Source organism: Pelmatolapia mariae, linkage group LG22 (assembly GCF_036321145.2).
Source record: "Pelmatolapia mariae isolate MD_Pm_ZW linkage group LG22, Pm_UMD_F_2, whole genome shotgun sequence".
Classification (NCBI taxonomy): domain Eukaryota; kingdom Metazoa; phylum Chordata; class Actinopteri; order Cichliformes; family Cichlidae; genus Pelmatolapia; species Pelmatolapia mariae.
In genome coordinates, this window is record NC_086245.2 from 23,308,213 (window position 1) to 23,332,308 (window position 24,096).

Here is a 24,096-nt window from a genome sequence, read left to right on the forward strand (position 1 = left end):
ATGTTGAGTATGACCCAAAGAACACCATCCCCACAATCAAGCACAGAGGTGGAAACATTAAACTTTGGGACTGTATTTCTGCTAAGGGTACAGGAAAACCTCACTGCACTGAGAAACCAGTGGACAGGGCCTCATTCCCTAAGCCAGAACACTGAAGGTGAATCATGGATCCTCCCTTAGTTATGCTGCAGTAGGTGTAGGCTGCTGGGGGATTCCCATGATGGACTGAGTATTTTTCTTCAGTCACCTTTCCTACTCACTATGTGTTAATAGACCTCTCTGCAGTGAATCATACTTGTTATTAATCTCTGGCTTTCTTCCAAAGCATGTATTTTATCCTGCCTTCCTTCTCACACCCCAACCAGTCACGGCAGATTGCCGCCCCTCCCTGAGCCTGGTTGTGCTGGAGGTTTCTTCCTGTTAAAAGGGAGTTTTTCCTTCCCATTGTTGCCAACATGCTTGCTCATAGGGGGGTCATTTGATTGTTGGGTTTTTCTCTCTATGTATTATTGTAGGGTCTACCTTACAATATAAAGCGCCTTGAGGTGACTGTTGTTGCTGTGATTTGGTGCTGTATAAATAAAATTGAATTGAATTGGATGGGACTTCCAGCATGACAATGACCCAAAACATGTCTCCACAGCAACAAAAGAGTGGCTAAAGAAAAAACAAGGTAAGGTCATGGAGCCCAGATCTCAGTCCTATCTGTGGAGGAAGCTGATTCTTCCTCCAAACAACCCAAAGCCAAATTTAAAGGGTTTAGAGTTTCTGTAAAGAGGAATGGACCAATATCCTCCTGAGATGTGCGCAAACCTGTGACTAACTACAAATAAATGTCTCTGGTCATGCTTGGGAGCAAATACATATTTCACTCAAAGAGATGCAAATGAGTGTATAACTTTCATGTGTTTTTTTCTGGATTTTTAAGCAATATTCTGTCTCTCTCTGTTAAAATGAAACAACCATAAAAAATAGAGATTTTTTGTTTTTCCCAGTCTACATGTTCGAGCCTCATATCTTGACAGATTAGCAAATTTGGGGACAAATAATATCATGTATAAATAAAGAACTGGCCAGTGGAAAAATAGGTCAATATGAAAATAATCTTATTTTTCTTTAAAACAAGCAATTCCCCACTGTCAAGATCACAAGTAGCAACACAAACAGCGAGTGAGAGTATTGACTGTGATGATTTATTATGAATAATCATGACTACTGACTCATTTTGTTATTATATGAGGGTTTCTCTAATGATTCATTACAACACAAAATAACAATAGAGTGGGTGCCACAGCACCATGTGGTACACTACAGAGAATTTAAGTGCGGATATTATAATATTTTAAATTTTGCACTCTCAGCTAATTTTACTTTTGAAGGCAACAAGTACGATACAGTTAGTTAATATGTGCTTGCATTTATTTCATTCAATGGTTTGTTGAAGTTTAAGCATTTGCACAGTAATATAAAACAACTTAAAATTAAGGGGGATGCCATGGTTTAAAACGTTTTAGAACCACTGCAGTATTAAACAAATGTGAACTAACTAACAGGAGCATCTCATTTCTCTCCTCTAGGTTCTCTTTGCCGTCTTTGACTCTGTTCAAGGCTTTGTTATCATCACCGTCCACTGCGCCATGCGCCGAGAGGTGAGTCCAGTCTCTTCCTCCCCCTCCTCCTGTTGAGCATTTGTTGTGTGGATGCCACGCATTTTTTTGAATTTATTCTAACTCTGCAGTACACAATGAACTCGGAGATAGTCGCTGGCTTTGCTGGGATGCCGGGATTCATTTTCTTAAATGTCACGTTAGCTTCTGGGGTCAGTATGAAGTCACGTCAGAACACAAGCGGATCAGACACGAGAAGGATTAGCACGGTATTCATGTCCTGTGCTGCGGCACTACTTCTTCATAATGCAGTAGGATGGTGCGGCATTGTCCATCTGATCCAAGTCTGCTTTAAGGAGCTTACTATGATGCTGTATGAAATAAGACGATAAGTCCCTAACTAATAGCCCCAAGTGCCTGTTTGCCACAGGCTTTACTGTGTCCCCAGGGATCCCGGATTTTAAACTCATTATGGACATACATGTATTCTTGCCCTTGAGACAGACAATGGCACACATGCCAGTGTGTGCGCACTTATTCAATATGGCATCGCTCACAACTGCTCTGGCTACAATTAATGGATTTTACAATGTCATCAGTTTTCCATAACTGTAAATATGTCATCTGTTTCCGATGCATGTATGCGGCGCGCAGCACAACCTCTGTCAAAGAGATCATTATGATATTGAACGAACTGCATAGTGTAAGTGAATTTTTAAATGCTCTGAATGCTTAGCTGCATTAAATCAATATCACAAAAGCGGCAGGGATCAGGGTACCGTAAATCCAGGAATTATTTATTGTAAATGTATGAAAATCCTCTTGCAAGAGTGAGCGTAAATCCTTCGTAGCTGCAGAACAACAGACAGAGGGGAGTGCCGCAACGGAGGAAGTAATAGGGGGAGGGTGGGGGGGATCAGGATGTATTACAGTGCAAAAAAAACAGAGAGAAGGTAGCATAAAGTGTGATATTATGTAAACGGCAGAAAGGGGAGCGTCTTGTGATGGAGGAGCTAAGTTAAAGTTAGGTGGTGAGGAAGGGAACACACACAGAGATCTGTGAGAAGAAACTGTGATTCAGAAGCGAAGCAGGGGATGATAGTAGGGGAGGAGGAAATAGAGAGGAATGTGGAAAGAGAGAGAGAGAGAGGTAGGTACCCATAGTGGGGCATTTTTCTTTGAAGTAGGAATGAGGTGCATTGGGTGCCAGTGCACACACTCACATACACACAAACACTCGCGCACTAACACAGAACAGGCAACAAAGGCCACTGAGGATGAGTATGGATATAAAAGGAAATAATAAACAAAATGAAACAATGGAGGGGATAAACCAGTCCATGCAGACATGGACGCAGTCCACTCGCGTACATAGACGAGGAGACCGCCCGATGTGCTGCTACTTCCTCAGCAACTAACCAGGATACCTGTAATACAGATCGCGATGGGGGGGGGGGGGGGGGGGGGGGGGATTTGTTCTTTGTTACAAGGAGCGGCCCTTTGACAGCGCGCTGGTGTGTGTTTACTTAGATACAGTATGTGGGAGGATAAGGAAAAAACAGCATAGCACAGGAAAGGCCTCGGGTTTAGAACATCTACAGTATATACCGTGCTGTTAATTTTAATTAGTGTTGTGAACAGTAATCACACTAGGCTCAAATAGGCCACTTTCAAAGTATTCTATGGGCTTTCTATACCGCTCCTTTAACTGTTATATAATCTGCAAGCCGAGTTTCCTCATGAACAATGGGACTTTTTGCATAAGTTGTTATTCACCATACACTTGCCTTTGCGGCGATATAGATGAAGCATGTACGTTGTTTAAGGAGCATGGTCCCCACGCTCCAATGTTTGCCAAACTAACTTAAGGAAAAGTTCCTCCACTAACTTCTTTCCTTTGCATCATCTCTTCCTCTCCCTCATCATCCTCCCCGCCCTTCCTTCCCTCTCTATGTTTCCACCCTCCCCTCTCCCGCATCCCCCTTCCAACCCCCAGGTGCAGGACGCAGTGCGCTGTCGAATGGGGGGATGTAAAGACGACAGCGAAAACTCACCAGACTCCTGCAAGAATGGACAGGTGCAGATCATGGTGAATAGCACTCCATTTCATCCCACATTGCAGTCCATTTGCCTCAGACTAACATTAACCAGGCTGAAGCTTTTCCCCGCAAGCTCCAATTCCAGCAGAGCGAAGCATGATGCCATTATAGACGTGATCAAACTCGCACCTGGCTTTCTCGTTTTCTCCTTAACCATCTTTACCTTAACAGGGGTTCATGCATTAAGCAGTGTCTTTTTTTTCTTTTTCTTTTTTTTATATGTGACATCATCCCAGAAAAATGAAATTTCACTTAAAGCTTGTCTAGTTTCCAGCCTGAAACTAACTTCTGCGGTTTCACCTACAGTCCCCTGCTATTATATCATTTCATTGTCATTTGCTGTTAAAACATATTCTCACTCCCGTCTTTTAACATACGAGCACTGAAAGACACCCGACAAACTGAATTGGACTAACCTGCGCATTGAAATAAAGCTGTTGTGAAATCGTCCGGTCCTCACCAGGCATCAGTGTGTGACAACTCGGGAGTGGGAGCTTGTTGGTCTATACATCACAGCCTCTAATCATATTTTATCACAACAGATATTTCAGCACTTTTATGTTCTTCTAACCGAAAGTCCTTCATCTTTTTTCTTTTTTCTAAAAGACTGCAGAGCTATAAGCTGTAAGGTTATTGTGTGCGTTCCAGATGTTATTAATAGTGTGATAAATCATAGAGACTTGACCTGCCCCAGCAATGACAGTATAGTAACACCACAACCATGAGAGAATGAGCAGCCCTCATCTCTATTCCCTTTATTTCTCCCTCAGACCTGTTTGCGGTAACGATTATGGGTTTCTGAATGCTCCTCTGAGGTTTTCAAGATTAAACTTTGGAGCCATCGCTCTGCTCAATGAAGCCATCGCGCCACACTCTCACTCTCTGTTTTCCTTTACAGTCTAACTGGAATGTTTAATTTTGGGTTAACTGTATTATCATGGTGTGTTGGCTCATCAGTGTGCCAGCGCCAGTGCATTAGACAGACAGGTGCTCTTGTTTTTTCTTAACTTTTCTTGTCTAAATACGTGCGACTTTGAGGATGTCTTTTCAGACTGCACATATGCACGGAGAGCGGCTGTGTGAGAGACGCAGCACCCTTGAGAACATTAATTGTGATGGATAATTTGACGAGGTTGCCACCAGTTATAGCTGCATCATAATTACAGTGAACACCATTCTCTCAGGTGCTCTTGGTATATTCACAGGGAATCTCATTAGCATGTTAAACCCTTGACATTTAGAGTCGGCGTAAAGATGTAGAACTGCAGCTACACCCTCTTGTTAAAACGGAATCAAAGCTGTCTCTGGAAATTTATTTGATTAGCTAAATTCTGATTAAAAATCAGCGCTGTTCTTTGCAAAGCTGGTTAGATGTCCTCTTCTAACATTTCAACTTTATGTTTTTCATTAATTCTTTTTTTATATATATCATCAGAAGTGTGCGAATGTGAGCGCCTGTGGAAAGCAGAGCGGGTCTTTGCGTTACGGCACATCCCTGTGCTTATCAGGTTGCCACGCACAGCCGCTCCCACCAGCGTGCCACCAGACATCCCAGCAAGGCTGTTACCACAGCCTGACCCACGGCAACCACAGCCACGCATTGAGCCATGTTAATGAGCATACCCCCATCCTCAACAACACCCACAACCATAACCACGCCCATAATCACATCAGCAGCCAACCAGTATGTAACCAAAAAAAACCCATTGTTGGTAGAAATAGTCAAATCCGTAAGTAGAAAAGGTGCAATATGTAAAGCAACATTTATTAATAAATGCTACAGGATTACTTGAGCATTTTGACAGGTTCTTCCTGAGAGATGGATGAGAAAATGTTAACCACTCAACACTCACTGCTTTGGAGCTTTCTGGAGCTACTGTAAGCAGTCTCTTAACTTAATAGAAAGATGGGAAATAGAATGAAAACCCTACCATTACTCTGCTCTGAAATAACAAAATAAGCCCAACCCAAGAAAAATACACTTTAGGATTTGTATAACTTTCAAAGTTGATAGATATATTGTTAATGATATATACACACTGTTGGACAGTAAAGAGCCTTATTGTACATTCAGAGATACAGTGGTTTGGTACAGTTGCCGCTGTACTCTTGATGGGTGTTTTTGTACTTTAGGGAAATCACCCCTGGTGACATTTTTGAAATGTTACAGAAGTAGATATTTCTAGATTTAGACATTTCTGTACCTACGCTTGGAAATGTACTCAGATTTGTATATACCTGTCTTGTCCTATTACAAGATCATATATGCATATTTTGACATTTTAAAAAGGTACATAGAGGTCCAATAACTAGCCCTTAGTTATGTTTTTATGTACATTAAACCTGTGAAGACTAGAACCTGACAAAAATACAGCCATAGGGTCGATATATTGGCCAGTATTAGTTGTTTGCTGATATATCATTATCTGCATTTATAACAGTTGATACATTAAAATGTAAAACATTAAAGAGGCAGTAGAAACACCATTCAGCCATGTTATGAGTGTTTATGGCTCATATTTTGTCCACCAGAGGGCACTGTACAACTTTCCTGTTGACAATGGAACGCCACCAAAGCAACAACCAGCTTGTTTACTGTTTATTTATTGTTTGTAAAAAGTGATTTTGAATCTGCATTATCATATTGTATTAGTAATGACTCATAAATAACTACACATAACAAAGTAAAATCTGTTTATATTTCGAGTATCTGAAAGGAAAAAAAATGTCCGCCAATATCTCAGCTTTTTGAAATCAATAAGCATCAGTGTCCGTCTTAAACAGCTATATCGGTTGGGCTCTATTAAAGACCCAAATTGCCTTTTGCTGTACCCCTGTGCACTCTGATGCTATAAGCTAACTGTTAGCAAGAAGCAAAGTTGTAGTTTTACCAAAGTTAGGTTTGTGTTTCTTACATATCGCACCTTTAAGTGTATGTACTGCAGTAATAGTTGTGATGTCTAAGAGACTTGACTAACTACAGGAACATGTACGTTAGCGTATGCTCCCTCAGTATATGCTGCAGTCTGTTCCCTTATATTATTTAGTTGATGTTGATGACTCAGTGTACGTAACCTGTGAGGCAGTTGCAGAGAGAGTGCATAATGGTTAGAATAAAGATGATTTGTTTATTTTCTCAGTGTGGATGAAAGAGACAAAAAGAGAGGAGAGCTTTGTTTTTTTTTGTTTTTTTTCTTAATATCCTCATTCGTCCATTTAGTAGAGAACCATTTATGGTGCTGCGGGTGATTTGCGTACTAAGAGCTTTTCTGCTCCTTTGAGACCTTTGCACACTCTCTCCTTCTCTCTTTCAGTTTTTCATTTCCGCCCTTTTCCTCTTCTCCTTGCCTCTGTGGCATGCCCAAATTGTCTGAAATCTGTAGTTTATTATCCAAACAAAGGCTTTTGTAAGTGAATCCCGCTGAGGACGGGACGAGGCTCTATAGTAAGAAATGGGAGGATCGCATCTGCATAGCAATAGGCTTCACTTTTACTAAAGTTCAGAAAAACTTGAGTGGTGGCCATTTTGGAAAGAGAGCTTCTTCATTCAACTCACCAGCCTCTGGGTTTCTTTACCCCAAGGAGCAGTGCCACCCTGCATCGCTCGAGTGAAGTACGATATCAAAGCAAATAAACATCAGATTTGGTTGTGCCCGAAGTACCTTATCTACATAAAATCTGAATATTGAGTACAGGTTAAAAGCAGTGTTGTGTGTAAGTTTGTGTTTTCTTCGCTCCTGTCAATGGATTGCATTCTTACATTATATATATTTTTTCTCATCCTTGCTAGGAAGCTGCAAAGTTTTGCTTCAGCTGGAACAGCAGATAATAGTTTAGCTGCTGTGTAAATTTCTGTCCCTGTTTCCATTCAGATGATAGCGAGGTGACTGATGAGGCATACAGAAGCATTACGTACCTCACAGCCTTCTGCTCGTCTCTCTCAAAGTCTGTTTTGGATCTGCTGCTGTGAACTGATAAACATCACGAAAAAAAGCAGCGGTTGTGTAGGCCTTAGACAAAATGTAGCTTTTTCCTCTGTTCTTTTTTTGGTTAGAAAAGGCGTTGGGATGAATTCATTGCAAAGAAGGAAAAACTGAACATTTTCAGTGCATCTTTTTTGTTTTGTTTTGTTCTGTTTATGGAGAGGATTACTAATTGACTCATATAAAGTGGCAGATTGGGATCAGGTCCTTTTCTATAGAGTTAAATCAGAGCATGAGAGTCATCGGATACATCATATCCATTTGAGATCCAGTCGCTCGCTCGGACTCGTGTGCTTCCTGTTGCTCTGAATGCACAAATTAATTGTGCCTCCTCTCTCCCCCACCGCCTACCCCGCCTTCTACGTCAGACGGATTTTGAGAAGGACGTTGACTTGGCTTGTCAAACAGGTGAGCTCTCCCTTCTACCTGATTTCGCTTTCCCTCCTTCTCCTTTTGTCTCCATTCTCTTCTCTGTTCCCTTGTCCCACACAGGATTAGCATTGCAAGCTGTTTCATTCTTAGCTTGCTGCCGCATGTGTTGATGAAATGACAGGAGATGATGCGCTACATCTCGGCGCAGCAAATTATTATGCCTTATCAATCACACTGATTCTGCCCAATAAGTGTTCAGCGAGCATATGTTTGGATGAGACTGTGCTTAATTGTGCATGATAATAACACTCCTCAATGTGTTCAGACCTGTTTCACTCGTTAGTCGACAATGCTCCTGTGTGGGTGTTTGGATGTGTTACAGATGTACCACAGTATAAGTGTGTGTTGTGCTTTGAAATATTAACAAAGAGTCACTCCACCCTCCCACCCCTCCACTCCCTCCCAAAACCCTTGCAGAGAGAGGACACCCATGTAAGTTTTGCACCTTACTGACCTAATAAATACTGCCTGATGTGTCCGTAAACTCTAAGAGCTTCTGTAGACGAATCCAGCTGAAAGCCATATTCGTTTACTCCATCTATTGAACAGTTCTGGGACTTTTTGGGGTCTGATTGTGTCTATGCTGATGATGGCACCACCCTACATACTGTATCTCTTTCTAGTGGGTACCTTCCTATATTTTCTAGCCAAACTTTAAACCTGTACAAATAGCTCATCTTTCTTATTTTTTTGACATTCAGTACTCGCGTAGTAAGACGTTCCCCGGTTTAAAAGTAGACCATTCAATTCTGACTTTACGTATGTGTCAGCAAAGGCCTTCTGAAAGTTTCACTCTAAGCATCTTAGAGTTTCGAGGCCAAACATCATGAGCACGGGCGAGATCTAACCAAGAAACCGATGGATGCTACACACTCAAACAGAAGAGAACTGCCATTGCATTGTAAATCATATGCCGCTTTATCATTTTTATGAACTTCATGTATTGAATAATACTTGAAACTAGTGACTGAGCTTCTTGGACCTGAACTTGTAGAATGTAGCTTCCACGTCTCAAAAATCAAGTCAGCAAAGGTTGACATTAAACCTGCCTTTCCTATCGCTATTGTCCCATAGACTTCCATAAAACTTTAGGTTGTATGGAAGTCTATGGGACACTAGCTCCTGGCTCTGTGACCGTTTTTATGACAACTTTATGGGCTAAATTGGTAGGTTAAGTTGTAAAATTATACATTATTATGAGTTACAAAATTAAAATCATGATTAGAGTGAAAAAAGAGAATTACTGACCATATCCTCATCACCAGCGAGCATGCTGCATACCTCGGTTTCACGGTCAGATCAACCCTTTGGATGTTACATTTGGTTTTCATAACAACAAGACAGCGCTGGTTGAAAGCGCCAACTGAAAGCTTCACCAGTAGGTAACGTCATTACATCGATCTCAGGCTTTACCTGGAATCTTCCTGCTAGGTTTAAAGCAGTTAATCTGTTGTATATAACACGTATTCCACACACAAGGCATTTGTGTTCTTTTTTCCCCCAAAGGCTATGTAGTAATTAGTCTCAAAGGACTAATCTGAAATTAACTTCCACATTCATAGCGACTACTTTCATTGCCCCCCGACAGTGATTAATTTGAATATCCTTGCTTTCACTGTCAGTGTAAATGTGTTCACTTCCACTCTGCATCAGCAAAAAAACAGCAGCGGTACTTTAGAACACAACACACACAAAAACGACGCTGGATTCGTCTATAGGTCTTTCTCTGAGCCATCCACTGTTTGTTGCAGATGTGATGGGAGCAGATTGGTCAGATTTCTCCAAAACCTGTTCCAATCCAACCTGTCAGTTTGCACCAACGGGATGATGGAACAGAGGAAATGACAGTTGTAGTAAGCCAGTGTGCTTTTGCTGCATTCACCCTCAGCAGGATCCAGCTTCAATTTTTGATCAAATGTCTAGCCTGACATTCTGTTAAATCAATACAGCTTGTATGAAAACAGTCTGAGCTCCTACTTTGGTCTAAAAATTGGGATTTTGGGGCCATGTAAATATCTACTCCTCTGATGGTGACAGAATGAGCATGATATCTGGCATGAATTTCCAGATGGTTTGATATATGTGTGTGTGTGTGATTGATGATAGCTGTGACAGAAGATTGTCTTTCATAAGCATGTCCGAGTTAGTTATGCAGTAACTCTTCTAGAAGTGTGGAGTGTCTGAGCTTCTCTTATGATTAATGAGCATGAAAACTAATTCACAGCCACTGCAAGCAAGTTTTGTGTTGTGCTATTAACAGTATTGTGAAACACACGCATACCTTAATGCTCAAAACACTTCCTCTAGTGCATATAGATGTACGTCAGTATGTGAAAGCAGGCAAGAGAAAGGCACTCGGTTTTACATAGCATTTTTCACCAAGGACATTACTCTGAGAATTAAGGTCACAGTGTCAGAAACAAAAAGTCAGTCACTGTATACCAAGCACAACATGAGAAAATCACATTTTTCTTTAGAGATGCATTGTATCTTAAGGCTGTTTTATAGCTGCAAGTATATTTCAGTATCAGTTTAATTTAATTTATGCTGTCTGTCTCTGCATTGCACACCTCTCTTGTCAATTGTGTTCTCTTTGGCATTAAATGTATTTATTCTCTTCCATTCAACATCTATTCCTCAACCCAATTACCCCCCACCTTCTCTATTCACACCCACCTATATTTCTCCTTTCACCAACTATCCAAATTCCTTCTCGCATATCTCTTGCCTATCTTCCATTCTCTTTGCTGTCTCTTTCCAAATCCTTACACCTCCCTCGTCTCACTGCAGTCATTTTCAAAGAGGTGAACACCTGTAACCCAGCCACTATCACTGGGACCCTTTCCCGCATCTCCCTGGATGATGAGGACGATCCTAAGCTGGCAGCCCATCAGGAGGGCGGAGTAGGGGTCAACTTCAGCACTCTCCCAGGGAACATCCCCCCTCCTAACCTTATTGTACAGGTACATGATTAAAGTTTCTAAACTTCCAAACAGATTAGCTCATTCATTTTTCAACTACCTTCTGGACATTATATTGAAATTAAATCAAGTTGAACACGACAAAAAGAGATGGAATGTGTCTCATCATATGAATTTAAGCAGGATTGCTAAAGAAATAAAAAAGAATATAGTGTATCGAAAATAATTCTGCTTGTAAAAAACGATTTTATTGGGGTTTTTTGTTTGTTTGTTTTTTGTTTTATCTGCAAGGTTCCACCTCTGGGAGGCCTCAATGAGCTGAGTGAGACCCCCCTAAAGAAGGAAGTGAATGTGGACCAGCAGAGACAACAGGGGCAGCAACGTGGCGGCGCTCCGATCTACCTGTGCACCGAGAGTGGCCTGGGCTGGGCTCGACCTCCGGCTTCGTCCAACACCTCCCAGGACGGAAGTGCTGGAAGCGGAGGGGGTGTGGGAGACGGAGGAGAGGGGGGTGGTGGAGGAGAGGGGGACTACATGGTCTTACCTCGCAGGACAGTCACTTTCAAACCTGCAACACCCTCCTCCCAAGGAGGAGGCCTGGGACTGGGGGGTGAGGACAAGCCTCTCAACATTGCAGTGGAGGATCCTCCCTTCCCGCCGCCTCCCTCTCCTCTGACCCTTCACCCGGCAGAGAGTGAGGCCTATCCGGCGGATTTTGTGCCATCCAGTGTGGGTGACATGAACATCACCATGAACCTCAACCGCTCCTTTGGGACGATCAAAACATTGCCCCATGGGCAGGGCCACTTGATGCCTCAGGGTGGTCTTGTGCACTCCCATGGAGGACATATGCATTCCCATGGGAATTCTTTGCAGCTAAAGCCGGGCCAGAGACCTTCAGTCAGACAGATTCTGACAGGGGGAACAACAGTGGAGAGAACCAGGACCCTGCCACGCAACCTGGGCAGCACCAATGCCAACACCAGCCTCTCAGCAGGATCTCTGGAGGTAGGTGATAGGTTGAGGACAAAGGGAATAAAGGCAACGCTGGTTGAGTTTTTTTCCACTGTCTCCCTGAATTTTACAGTGATGGCTATTCAGGTTGTGATAATGCAAGTAAAGTTAGAAGTGGGTTGATAAAGAGGAGTGGAAGGATTCACAGTCATTAATGCCTGTGGAATCATTTTTTAAAAAAAAAGAAAAAGAAAAATTCAGATCCACTCATTGCATCGACTGTCCACTCAAAACAAGTTCATTTACACCAGGAAAAGTAAGACATCTTGATCTATCTGACATTTCACTTAACTTTAGGAACAACTAGATGGTCTTCATTTCTAAACTAACTTTTATCATCAATCTATCAATAACACGTGTTAAGAAGAAAAATGTCTATTCACATGCCTCATAGTTCCATAACTGCGGCCTTCAAACGTGTTAGTTCAAATTTAGTGAGTTTCTAATACATGCTGTCTATCTTATACAGTAACAGTACACTGTGATAATAACACAGTTGTGTGCCTAAGTATAAGTCCGCTATAACAGCTGCTATGATTTTCAGATGAGTAGTATTTATAGCTGCTCTTTGAGAGGATGACCGTTGAAATGAGTTATTCTCATAATGACAGACAGCTTCATATTAGTTTAGTGTCTCTGTATGAGTGATTTTAATATGTGTGTGATACCCCCCTCCACTTCCTAATGGTACAGGGTTTTGCAGCAGATGGACCAAGACTGACAGGATCAGAGTAAAAAAAATTCCCTGGTGAATGTCTTTCAGCCCACCTTAATTTTTGCAAACACTCACTGACATACTGTACATAGTCACATGCACACATACACACTTTAGATCTTCCCTTAATGGCATCTTGCTGACTGCTGAAGGTTGATTAAAGAGATGGAAGCAACATTTTCACTCAAAAAGTGAAAATACTTCACTCGGGGCAAAGGACGTTAAGGACGAGTCATTAAGACTCATAAAAAATCACTGTCAGATGAGTAACGAGTGCACTCATGAATATGGAAAAGAGAAGAAAAAAAAAAACTCTGAAGAGAAACCGGATGTAATTTACTGCTACAATTTCACCCTGTTAGGATATGTTTGATTCGGAGATGGATGTCAGAGAGTGCCTCTCAGGATTAAATCCGTGTTTTACTTTCCAATTGCAACAGGAAGACGTGTCGTGGAAAGATTGTGAAAAAGTACTTAGGGTGTCAAATGTACTGTTGTTTCAGAAGCTTGTATGTTTAAACTCCAAGTGATGTATATCAAAGTGTGAAAATGCCTCACTAAGCATATTATCCAATAATCATGCTTTCGAAACCAGCAAGTGAAAAATGAACAACACCACAGCACCACCGTGCCATCTGAACAGCAAAGTGTAGAAGGACAGAATCCCATATGATTTTTGTATGAGTGAGTTAGCTATTGCTTTCTGTGTGTTTCCATCAAAACATGCAATATACTGCATACGTATATGCATGTTGCATGCCTGCCATATTGCAAAGCTAATTCAATCATGGAATTTCTCTGTTTAAGGTAAGGATTCCGCGATAATAAGAGAGGGAATGGTTGAATTCTCAAAGGCAATAGGACATCCCGGGAGAAACTTCCCTCTCTATTTGTTTGCATTTCTCTCCGTTTTAAAAACCTTGGCCGCAGTAGCATCAGATCAGCAACTCTGCCCTTTCAAAGAATGAATACTGCTTTTAACTAACTGTAGAGAGCAGCTCCTCTCCCTGCCAAATGCAAATCTGGCAGACAGTGAGAGCCAGAGAGGAAGTCAGAGATGGAATGTAATTCAGTGCAATGTTGGGGCCAGATGAGTTGGAAATGTCTGCAGCTGTTAAATTGGCGGCTTGTGTGCCACTCACTATAGCTAAAGAAGCACTTAAGATGAGAGCGGTGGGGTCCAAACAAGATTAGAGGATGAAACACATCCCTCACATGTTTGTGGCAGCTTTTTTAATCTGGATGTCTTCAACAAATTCTCCAAAAATAGCAGAGAAGACGATTTACACCAAGGCTGTAGTGGTTGTATTTGAGGGTATGTGAGCCAAGAAATTATATTTCATTGTAATTCTGGGTTATTCCACTCCACTAATCTCATTACGCTGAAATAGGCTGAACAATTTGCCTTTTTTTCCATGACATTTGTAAATAAATGTCTGTATCATGTTGGGCAGCCGGTGAATGTTAGCCGTCCTCTTGTTACTGAACAATGGCACTGAAAGATCCACAAAGACACTGAGATCAAGAGAATTCTGTGGTGGTCGAGGGGTGGTCATTGATGCTTTCTTCTCTCCCCCTGCCCCCCTCCTCTTCCAGAGGAAAAGAGTACGGTACTCTGAACTGGACTTCGAGGTAAGATCTCGGACCTCATCCCCCTGTCATCAGCCTGTCTCTGCTTTCTTGTGCTTCTGCCAGGACTTGAGTAACGCCTAGAGGAGTAAAAAAAAAAGCATTGCTAAACCCCTTCCCTCGCTCCTGTGTCTCCCTTGCTCTCAGATCAGTGACCTGTTTCAGACTTATCTTACATAGTATGCTGTTTCTCCAACATTGGCCAGTCAAGCTGTCCCTACCTACAGTCCGTCTTTATGAACAAGCGGATGTGTTATTTGAATCTGGAAACCAAACCTTCCAAACGACATGCACAGTTAAATCCAATGAGTTTGTCATGTCTTTTTTTGGGGTCCTGGTTGAAGAAACAGCAAAAGTAAAATGTTTCTTGTGTCTGGATAAAAACTAGTAATTCCGTCCTGGGTTGACACGTACCGTATGTGGCCACAGTTGGTTTGCTGGTTATATCTGTTGGAACGAGATGGTTTGGCAGTGTCTGTGAGTATGTTTGTGTTAAAAATGACTCGAGTGTCCCGTGAATCGCCAGTCTCTATGCAATAAAATACAAGCCATCTCGTAACACTGCTGCCCTCCCTGACAACTCCTTTGAGTATTGGCCACTGCAGAGACTGGACATTCACCTCCCGCCATGGACACATATCATTTACGTAAAGGGTATGAGTGAGGACAAGCTACTAACACCGATTACAGCTGATCATTTTACTTATTTGGCCTATTTATCTGGAGTCATCTGTGGCTTCTGCATGAACAAGGAAACTGTCTCTCCTTGAAAGCAACCCTTTTCTCACCAACTGACTATTGATTTTTGAGAAAGAGACATAGAAGAACCACTAAAACAGCAAAGTGTACACTTCTATGAGTTAATGAAAGGTAAATCCATTTTCAACCATGCTTTTTTTTCTCCATTGATAGAGTTGGCTCATCCCTTTAGACTGTCAAAAGCGAACTTCTTTTTACGAATATACTGAATACTTAAACAAATTAGAAATCTAATTGTGTTTCAGGGAACGTAATACCTTATACTCTTAAGTTTATACTCTTTAGTATTTGACTTCAAGCTGGATATCTTGAAAGAAAGAGCATTCAATAAGAAAACATTTCAGTACAATTTGGTATATCCCCTCTTTTATTTCAGACACTATAAAGTGGTGGGACCAGTTGCTCCAACTGGTATTTACTAAGCCTGGTCTTTAGTGCTAAATTGGCTCCAGTCTTTAGAATGGACTTGGAAAGGTCGTGTGAAGGCAGGGGCTACTGTCTAGCAGGTACCAACTGTAACTGTACCAGTATAATGCAGATTTTGAATAAACCCTGGTCCTAACTAAGCCTAAATGTATGTATAGTCATAGCAAGATGGTAGCTTATCTAGCAGAATGACAAACTGGCCTAGCTGGACGAGCCTAGGTCCATTGACGAACTTAGCTTAAAATTGCCCTTAAGCTCTGTTTGTGCAACCTTACTTCCAACCTTTTCTATAATGCACCGCTGTTGATTGTTCTTTATTTTGTATGTTACATTTGAGATTCTTGAAAACCTAAAACTGTAGAAGAAGTCAAGGAGATAGTAGCACCTTCTAACTGAGCAGAGATGAGAGTACCCACTCTGAAGTAATTGGAGCCAGTGCTAAGCGCCAACTGGCCAGTAAGTGTGCGGGTGTGAGTGCTGGCATCCTGCCCCTGTGTCACTTTCAACCTCACAAGCTGCTTTGACAATTAGCTACCGCCGAGCAGCTCCAGCACTGCCCATTAGCACGGAGAGACAGCAGTGGCACTGACAAATGCAGTTCGCTGTCAGAGAATTACAGATCCGGGTTTAACTCCCTTCGGGACAGCCACATTCGGAACACAGGGATGGCAGTTTTTTGACAAATATAATTTCAGTGAGGGTAAGAGTTAAATTCTAGCCCATCTGTTAGATTTTTAATGAGTTTGACAAAAAAGAAATCCTGAGTTAACAGGATCACCAGTTAGCAAGAACCAGGCTGTGACAATGGCATTTTTGTCACTCATTTTCACCAGATATTCATGTAAAGGACTCGCTTCTGCAGCACTCACAGTTGCCAAATTCTTAAAGACAGAGGAAGTGGATAATGGATGAGCATGAGCCAGCAATCGATCGACAGTGTCTCGCTCTAACCCCCCTTTTCATGGCTGGCATCACTGCAGTCCCTCAGCATTTTACCCATTTTCATTCCCCCTGCCTGTCCCTACATGGCTCCCCCTTCATTCTTTTTTTTTTTTTTTTGGTTTGTTTCTATTTGCTTCATTTCTGCTGTCCCTTCCTTTCTTCCCTTCCAGAAAGTGATGCACACTCGCAAAAGACATTCTGAGCTGTACCATGAGCTCAACCACTCGTCCAAGTTCCACACCATAGACAGGTATAGCAGGGACCCAGCCATGTCCACATTCAAGGTAAGATCATTGCCCCGAGGCAGGATGGGAACCCACTGCACCCGTGCACCTCCACCTCCTATCCTATACAATACTTAAACCCCCAACGCCCCACACCCCCCATTCCGTGCCATTTCTGGAACGCAATAACTAGCTTCAAAGGAAGTGGTCAACAATGACTAAATATTATCAGCGCTGTGGTGGCGACATTGTATTTATTCGTAAATGCAGCTTTCAGCCAATTATAGGCATAAAAATTCCAAGCAAAGCTCCCACTCATTTACAAACATGAGGTAGATTTGAAAGCAGCTGTATTCATTATGGTTTCCTTTTTTCATGGCAAATTGCTGTCTTAGAAATGTGAAAACATTGTTTGCGCTAACAAGGAAATCTAAATGCAATGCGAATACTGTATACAGTGTTTTCATTGCCGTTTGATTAATTCATTGTTACACTTATTATCACAGTCCCGAAGAACTGAGCATTAACTGCCTTATAAATATTTCTTTAGAGGCACATTCTGTTCCATCTTTCATACTGTAAATTACTTTTGTACCTGATGTAATTGGCCTGAACCTCATTTATTTTCACTTGTGCTCGGTGCCTTATTAAGAGCCTATCAAATGAGTTGATCGCATGAGCTTTTAGCAGAGGGATAATCAATCAGAGCGGATTAATGAAATCCGAATGCTGCAGTTTTAATACCTGTGAAACTGTTTGTCACTCCTTACCAAACTATCTCACCACAATTAATTACAGGAAAGGGAAAATAAAAGAAAAAGAAACAACAACAGCACATCTGTCCATACGCACAAATGGTTTCGTCTGTGCCTGTGTCGAACCGGCTAATGTGTCCGTTTAATTTTCTTTGTGCTGTATGGAAATGTTCTTTTAAGTGTGTGTCTGTGTGTGTGTGCCTGCACAGGCCGCGAGGTGTGTGTCCATGGGGGGTACCTGGGTGGGCACCTATGCGCATGAGACAAAGACGCCTCCTTGAATCATTAATACATCATTAGCAGCAGACGAAAGAGTCCCCCGCTTGCTCCGCGCTGACCTTCAGAGGGCTACTTTCATTAAGATTTAAACACACGCGTACACGCCTGCATTCCACTCATCTGCTGCGCTTTAGTGCGTGGAGCCATGATGAGTTAGCCAACCTTGATAGGTGTACTTTCCCCTGGCATCGATGGTATGCTGGTTTCACATCTAATTTACACCGCCAGAGGAGGAACAGAGGCTAGTCTGACATCTCTCATATTCCGCATGCTGTGGAGACACACACACAGAGGGAAACATGTTGCAGTTTCCCATTGCCAGAACAGCGGCCTTTTACTTCACTCCTCATTTGCTCTGCGTCTTGATCAAGATTTTCAGAAGCGCTGGCTGACTCCACGTTCGCTCATGCCAAGCAACTACTTTATGGAGGAGAAGAAAAATGGCAGGCGCTCGCAAAAGAGCGAGCCATATATTAGAAGTCTGCGGCTCTTAACAACAGTTGCACCGTAGCATGCTAATGTGCTCCAGAGGGAGCTCAGGTGTGCTTTGAGATTATGCCCAAAACTTTAAAAGAAGCGAGAGAGCAGCCATGAGTAATAGACGGGCCATGTTTCAAATAATTAAGTCAAATTGGAGCGCGTATTTTCTCCTGGTTAATGACGTCACGCAAGTTATGATGTGAAAGGACAGCACCGGTACGGCTCACTCCTCCAAATCCATTATGTTAAAAGTAAGTAGGCCGTTCACTTAACTGCGAATAATTACACGGATAATGCTATCAGTGTCAGGTCTTTGACAGGCCCCAGCTTGAATTCGGCTCTGCTATTGTCAACATCTCACTTTGAGAGTCACCCCCAGACACGGACATGCTGACTATACAGTAATTATGGAGATGAGAGGGGTTTGTGCTAGTCTGTGCGAGCGGATGTGCACGTTCATACACTCACGTATCAGAGAGCCTACGTGTGTGGCAGCATGCCTCTCTGTGTGTGGATGTGGCCATAACTTGTTTCTCTGTGTGTGTGTGTGTGTGTCCACTTGTTCCTTCTTGTTTGTGTGTTTATCCGTTTTATGTTTTGAGATCACTGTGATGCACTGCCTGTGTTTGGAGCACATAAACTGTGTTTAGGAGACAATTACTGCATGAGTAATGATATAATCGTTTCATAATTACTTTAATAACCTCCCTTCTACAGCGTGTGACAGAGTGACAGTGATTTTCACATATCCTACATGAGTGATTTAATTGCAAACAAAATGGCATTTCGCGAGGATATCTCCTCACGGATGGACACCCAAAGTACCTTGGAAGTTGAAATTCACCTTTAACTTCATATGGCCAATTGACTTTGTCACTTAAGGACAGGCTCTATTGAGTGTCTCACCTTTTTAATGATAAAGGAGGTTGGCCAGTTCATCGCAACCCCTCGGTCCAGTTGCCTACATAATGTTATCATAAAACAGTGCTTTAAACGGAACCCTAAATACCCCTGTTGCCCTTCTAACTACCATGGCTGGTGTTCGCCCACAACAGGTCCCCCCTCCCCCTCCACCGAGGCACAACACTGAGCCATCTCTAGTTCGCAGAGCATCCCTGGTTTACAAAGAAAGTCAAAGTAAGACGTGCTAAAACAACATAAACCTTGTGGTGTAAAGCCCCTCTAATGCTGCTAAAGTAGGCAATGTACCTACATGCTACAGTTTGTACCTCGTAGTTTGCCACCTTTTGTCCTGAAGCTGTGTTTTCATACAGTCATTTGTGCATTTCACATTGAAGCATCTGCTGGTTGAATTCCTCCCCCCAGAATAATTGTTCAATTGCAGTTTATCAGCTGTGACTGGGTTAGTCAGGCTTTGGATTTCTTTACATGTTGATAAGTAGTGCGAATGGATGACCTTCCATTTGTCTGGATAGCTTGGTATATACTGTATCTGAGCATTGCCTAAAACAATAAAAAGAAATACTGAACAAGCTGTCCTTGAAGGCGTAAGAGTTCAGGTTTATGAACCAGGTTTATGAACCTGAACTCTGTTGGAGTATGTCATAGTAATAAAGCGTTGCACCTGCAGAAGCATTAAAAATAAAATGTGACAAATTACACATTCATTATTATCATGGTGAGAATAGTAGGAATACCTGTATTACAATGATGCTGAAGATTTTACACACCCAGCCTTTTTCTGGGACATGTAGCTTGTAGGTTTTCATAAAGTGCACATTCAGTGCCCATAAATATTCTCCTTTTAAAACCTGAAATGGTCTAACCCAAGACAGGAGTTTAAAAGAGCTGACAAAGTCGGCAAGTTAATTATCTAGTTTAATTTAGATAGTAAATGTGAAAGTTACTTGACTAGTTTAAACAGCTAATTACAAATTAATCTTAAAAACTTGACAGCTGAGAGCAGGAATGAAATGCATACTTTTGTGCAAATCTTTTGTACCACTTTTTGAGAAAATACAAGAATGTTAACAGCAAATCTGTTAGCATGTCCATACACAGTAATTAAAGGAGGAATTAAACTTAGCAACCATGGTACTAGCTGCAGGTCTGCAAGAATTTATCATGTGTAATTACAGTAAAACAAACGGTGTCAAACTATACTACCTGTAGCTGCTCATTTTCCACCTGTCGGTGCTTCCTCATTGTGAAGTATCTGTATTTGATGAACCTTAATATTATACTGAACCCCCCTTCCCAGTGGTATGGTGTGGTATAACAGTTCTGTGCATCGTCACGTACACCCTCATGCCTCAGCGTTCAGGTAATGAATGCTAATTCCTCCTCCTTCATTATGCAATTTCATATTGAAACTCTAAATCTGGAGCGACTTTATCTGGACGGATGTCCAGGACTTGTATAGTGGTGTGATACAGGACTGGATGTTCACGAGTGAACTTTTTTTTTAATCTCCTGATTTTGTAATGTTTTTATGTTGTGAATAAAAGGTGCGTTCATTGTGTCCATTTTCAGTGCCTGAGTTAAATCTTACGATCTAAACACCATAACCACATAATAAACCAGTCTGTAAAGACAACGGCCCATCCAAAATGATTTATAACCACCTCATAAACCATGATGTTATGTTCATAAACTCATGCACTAAAAAGGACTAAACGCTATGCACTTTTATGTGTGCTGATGAAACACTCAAAAATATTGCAAAAGGGGTCAGAAGAGACCTGATTCATTTTGCTCTCTTCAGGTAGGAGCTCTGTGTTGGCTGTGTTGGGGAGATGAGTGGATATCAGAAACACAAAGAGACATGGACACATTTTTTTTTTGCTTTCACATCTTATCCAATTTTCCATGTAAGTGCAGTGGGCTTACAGTGGTCTTAGGCATTACATGTACCCTCACAGATAGAATCAACACACTTCAAACTCCTGATTTTGCTTTTCTTGTCTCTCCTTTTTCTTCCAATCTCATACAGCCATATTCTTGTTAAATCTGTGCTACCTGGTATCTGGTAATCCTTATATTTACCAAATGTCTGTCCAGAGGCTGAATAAGCATTCTACTTAATAGACTGAAAAGGATAGGAAATATGTGACTGGAAAGAAGTAGGAGCCAGACAGACTACTGCAAGAGTCCCCATTAACCTCCATGCTGAAGATCACCTTGTCTATCCGTTCTGAAGCTAGCAGACATATTCCCGCAGTCTGAAAATAAATTTCAATTTGGCTCTGTGTTGCATATTCTCCTAAAAAACTCATCAGAAACACTCCTAATGTCTTTTTCAGCCTAACACAAGCATATACACTATATTGCCAAAAGTATTCACTCAACCATCCAAATTATTGAATATAAGTGTTCCAATCACTTCCATGGCCACGGTGTAAAGTCAAGCACCTAAGCATACAGGCTGCTTCTACAAGCATTTGTGAAAAAATTGGTTGCTCTAAGGCAGGGGTCTCGAACTCCAGGCCTCGAGGGCCGGTGTCCTGCAGGTTTTAGATCTCACCCTGGGTAAACACACCTGAATCAAATGATTAGTTCATTACCAGGCCTTCTGGAGAACTTCAAGACATGTTGAGGAGGTAACTTAGCCATTTAAATCTGCTGTGTTGGATCAAGGACACATCTAAAACCTGCAGGGCACCGGCCATCGAGGCCTGGAGTTCGAGACCCCTGCTCTAAGGAAATGGAAATGATTAGGAACTCATCTAAGAAGTGGTAGGCCAGGTTAAATCACAGAGCCAGGTGAGTGGATGCATAGTCATAGAGAGCTTCATGGAATAGGTTTCCATGGCCAAGCAGCTGCATCCAAGCCTTGCATCAACAAGCGCAGTCCAAAGCATCAGAAACCACACAGAATGGCGCCACAGGACTCTAGAGCAGTGAAAAAATGTTCTATGGAGTGGCGAATCACGCTCTATCTGATAATCCAATGGACAGGTCTGGGTTTGGTGGTTGTCAGGAGAACGATACTTGTCTGACTGCTCTGTGCCAAGTGTAAAGTTTGGTGGAAGGGGTGTTTGGTATGGTGTGGGGTTGTTTTTCAGGAGTTGGGCTTCAGTCCCAGTGAAAAGGAACAGCATACCAAGACATTTTGGACAATCTCGTGCTCCCAACTTTGTGGGAACAGTTCGGAAATAGCCCCTTTGTGTTCCAACATGACTGCATACGAGAGCACAAAGGTCTATAAAGACATGGATAAGCGAGTTTGGTGTAGAAGAACTTGACTGGCCCTCAGAGAGTCCTGACCTCAACCCAATAGAAAACCTTTGGGATTAATTAGAGTGGAGACTGGAGGCCAGGACTTCTCTCTAACATTTGTGTCAAAAATTCCCAGAAAAAATGCCTAAACCTTGAAGAAAGCCTTCCTAGAATAGTTGAAGCTATTCTGGGCTGATATCATATTAAACCCAATGGATTAAGAATTGTATGCCACTCAAATTTGTATGTGTATAAAGGCCGCCAACAAGTGAATACTAAGGGCAGTATAGTATTACTTCTTACTGCCCTTCTTTGATGCGTTGTTTAATGCAGATACATAGCAACTGAGAACTGGGTTTGAGAGTTGTACAAGTTAGTCTTAAATTGTTAGCTGTTATTTTGCTTTGTTGACCCAAGAACAGCAGTTACTGACCTGGAATCAAGTGGTTATTCTGTACAGTTACAAAGTCATCTGCCCACATATGAGAATGATATCTGCAGTGATAACACTTGTGTTACACTCTGCTGAAGTGGACAGAAAGTGGGCCTTCACATTAATGCTAATGATGAAAACAAATTCAAATCCTACTCTGTTTTAAGTACAGTAGATGCTCTTACTGGGGCCATATGGCTAGCAGATGGATGGAGTGTAGTTTCATTGTGCATTCCACAAACGAGGCAGGATACAAATGGAGTCAGTGGGGTTACTAAAAGACAGAGAGCGTGTAACACAGTATGTATTAGCATTAGTGTCTACACTAATGTTTAGATTTAGAACAGCTTCTTGGCCTCTGTCACTGTGGAGTTAGCCTGTCATTTTCTATCCATTCCACAGAGTTCAGAAGGTCATAACACAAATTTGCATGCAGTGCCCAATGATGCATTGTTGTGCCTCGCTGTGTGTGGGATGGACGGTGGGTGTGTGAGTGTGAGAAAGCGCTTCCACTGCATAATGACTTGGCTGATGTATTTTTTAGCTCTCAAATGGGATATATTTCCATCCCGTCGTCTGCTGTGTTCTTGATTAAATGAAGCGTGGATTGGCTTCCCTCTCCTGATAGACAGCGAGGACTTACGCAGAACGCAGCGGGAAGGAAAAAGGAGAGGCGAGGGACAGAGACAGAGAGAAAACAAGCCTTGCTTTGTTTTTTATTTTTTTACTGATGCTAGATCAGAGCAGGAACGGCAAATTTTCGATTATGAAAGCATGTAGCAATTCAGCCTAAAATGGCTGTAGGGATGTGTGAGAATTACACGATGAAATCCTTGTCTGTTAGGCTACACATGGAAGCATATTGGTGCATAGTCTGTCTAGGAGGATACTCCATTAGCCTTCTCCATTAAAGTGAGGTGAGACTTGGGTGCTGTCTTAGTGATATTTATTGATATTCCAGCAAGGTTTTGAGGCCACTGTAGGGAAATTTAGCCAGGGTAATGTGGAAGCTCCGAGGATGTTTCACGTAAAATGAAGATGTATAATTTTAAATGACAAAGAAGCCAATTTTTGTTGACTCAGTGAGGGCAATTTGCCTGCACTTGCAAACCCCGTAGGTCTCGATAGTCAATTTGCCGGCATTAAGCTAAGGGGTTTCAATTTCACATTCCAGCAATAAAGCAAGTCCTCCCCTCTTCTTCCTCTTCATATCTCATTC

At 41.9% G+C, this 24,096-nt stretch overlaps 1 protein-coding gene across 16 annotated transcripts in view; it reads left to right on the plus strand.

Annotated features, from left to right (window-relative positions):
* The window catches only part of adgrb2 (adhesion G protein-coupled receptor B2), a 260,606-nt gene that overhangs the window by 225,957 nt on the left and 10,553 nt on the right, over positions 1-24,096 (plus strand). For 6 of the 16 annotated variants that reach the window (XM_065471127.1, XM_065471122.1, XM_065471125.1 and 3 more), the window contains 9 exons: positions 1,578-1,649; positions 3,604-3,696; positions 5,142-5,390; positions 8,058-8,097; positions 8,539-8,553; positions 10,912-11,084; positions 11,334-12,050; positions 14,368-14,403; positions 16,698-16,811. In XM_065471127.1, the coding sequence (XP_065327199.1) occupies positions 1,578-1,649; positions 3,604-3,696; positions 5,142-5,390; positions 8,058-8,097; positions 8,539-8,553; positions 10,912-11,084; positions 11,334-12,050; positions 14,368-14,403; positions 16,698-16,811 (1,509 nt within the window). Of the gene's footprint in view, positions 1-1,577; positions 1,650-3,603; positions 3,697-5,141; positions 5,391-8,057; positions 8,098-8,538; positions 8,554-10,911; positions 11,085-11,333; positions 12,051-14,367; positions 14,404-16,697; positions 16,812-19,320; positions 19,403-24,096 lie in introns of all 16 variants that reach the window. The other 10 variants (XM_065471130.1, XM_065471129.1, XM_065471123.1 and 7 more) reach the window with 9 other exon arrangements.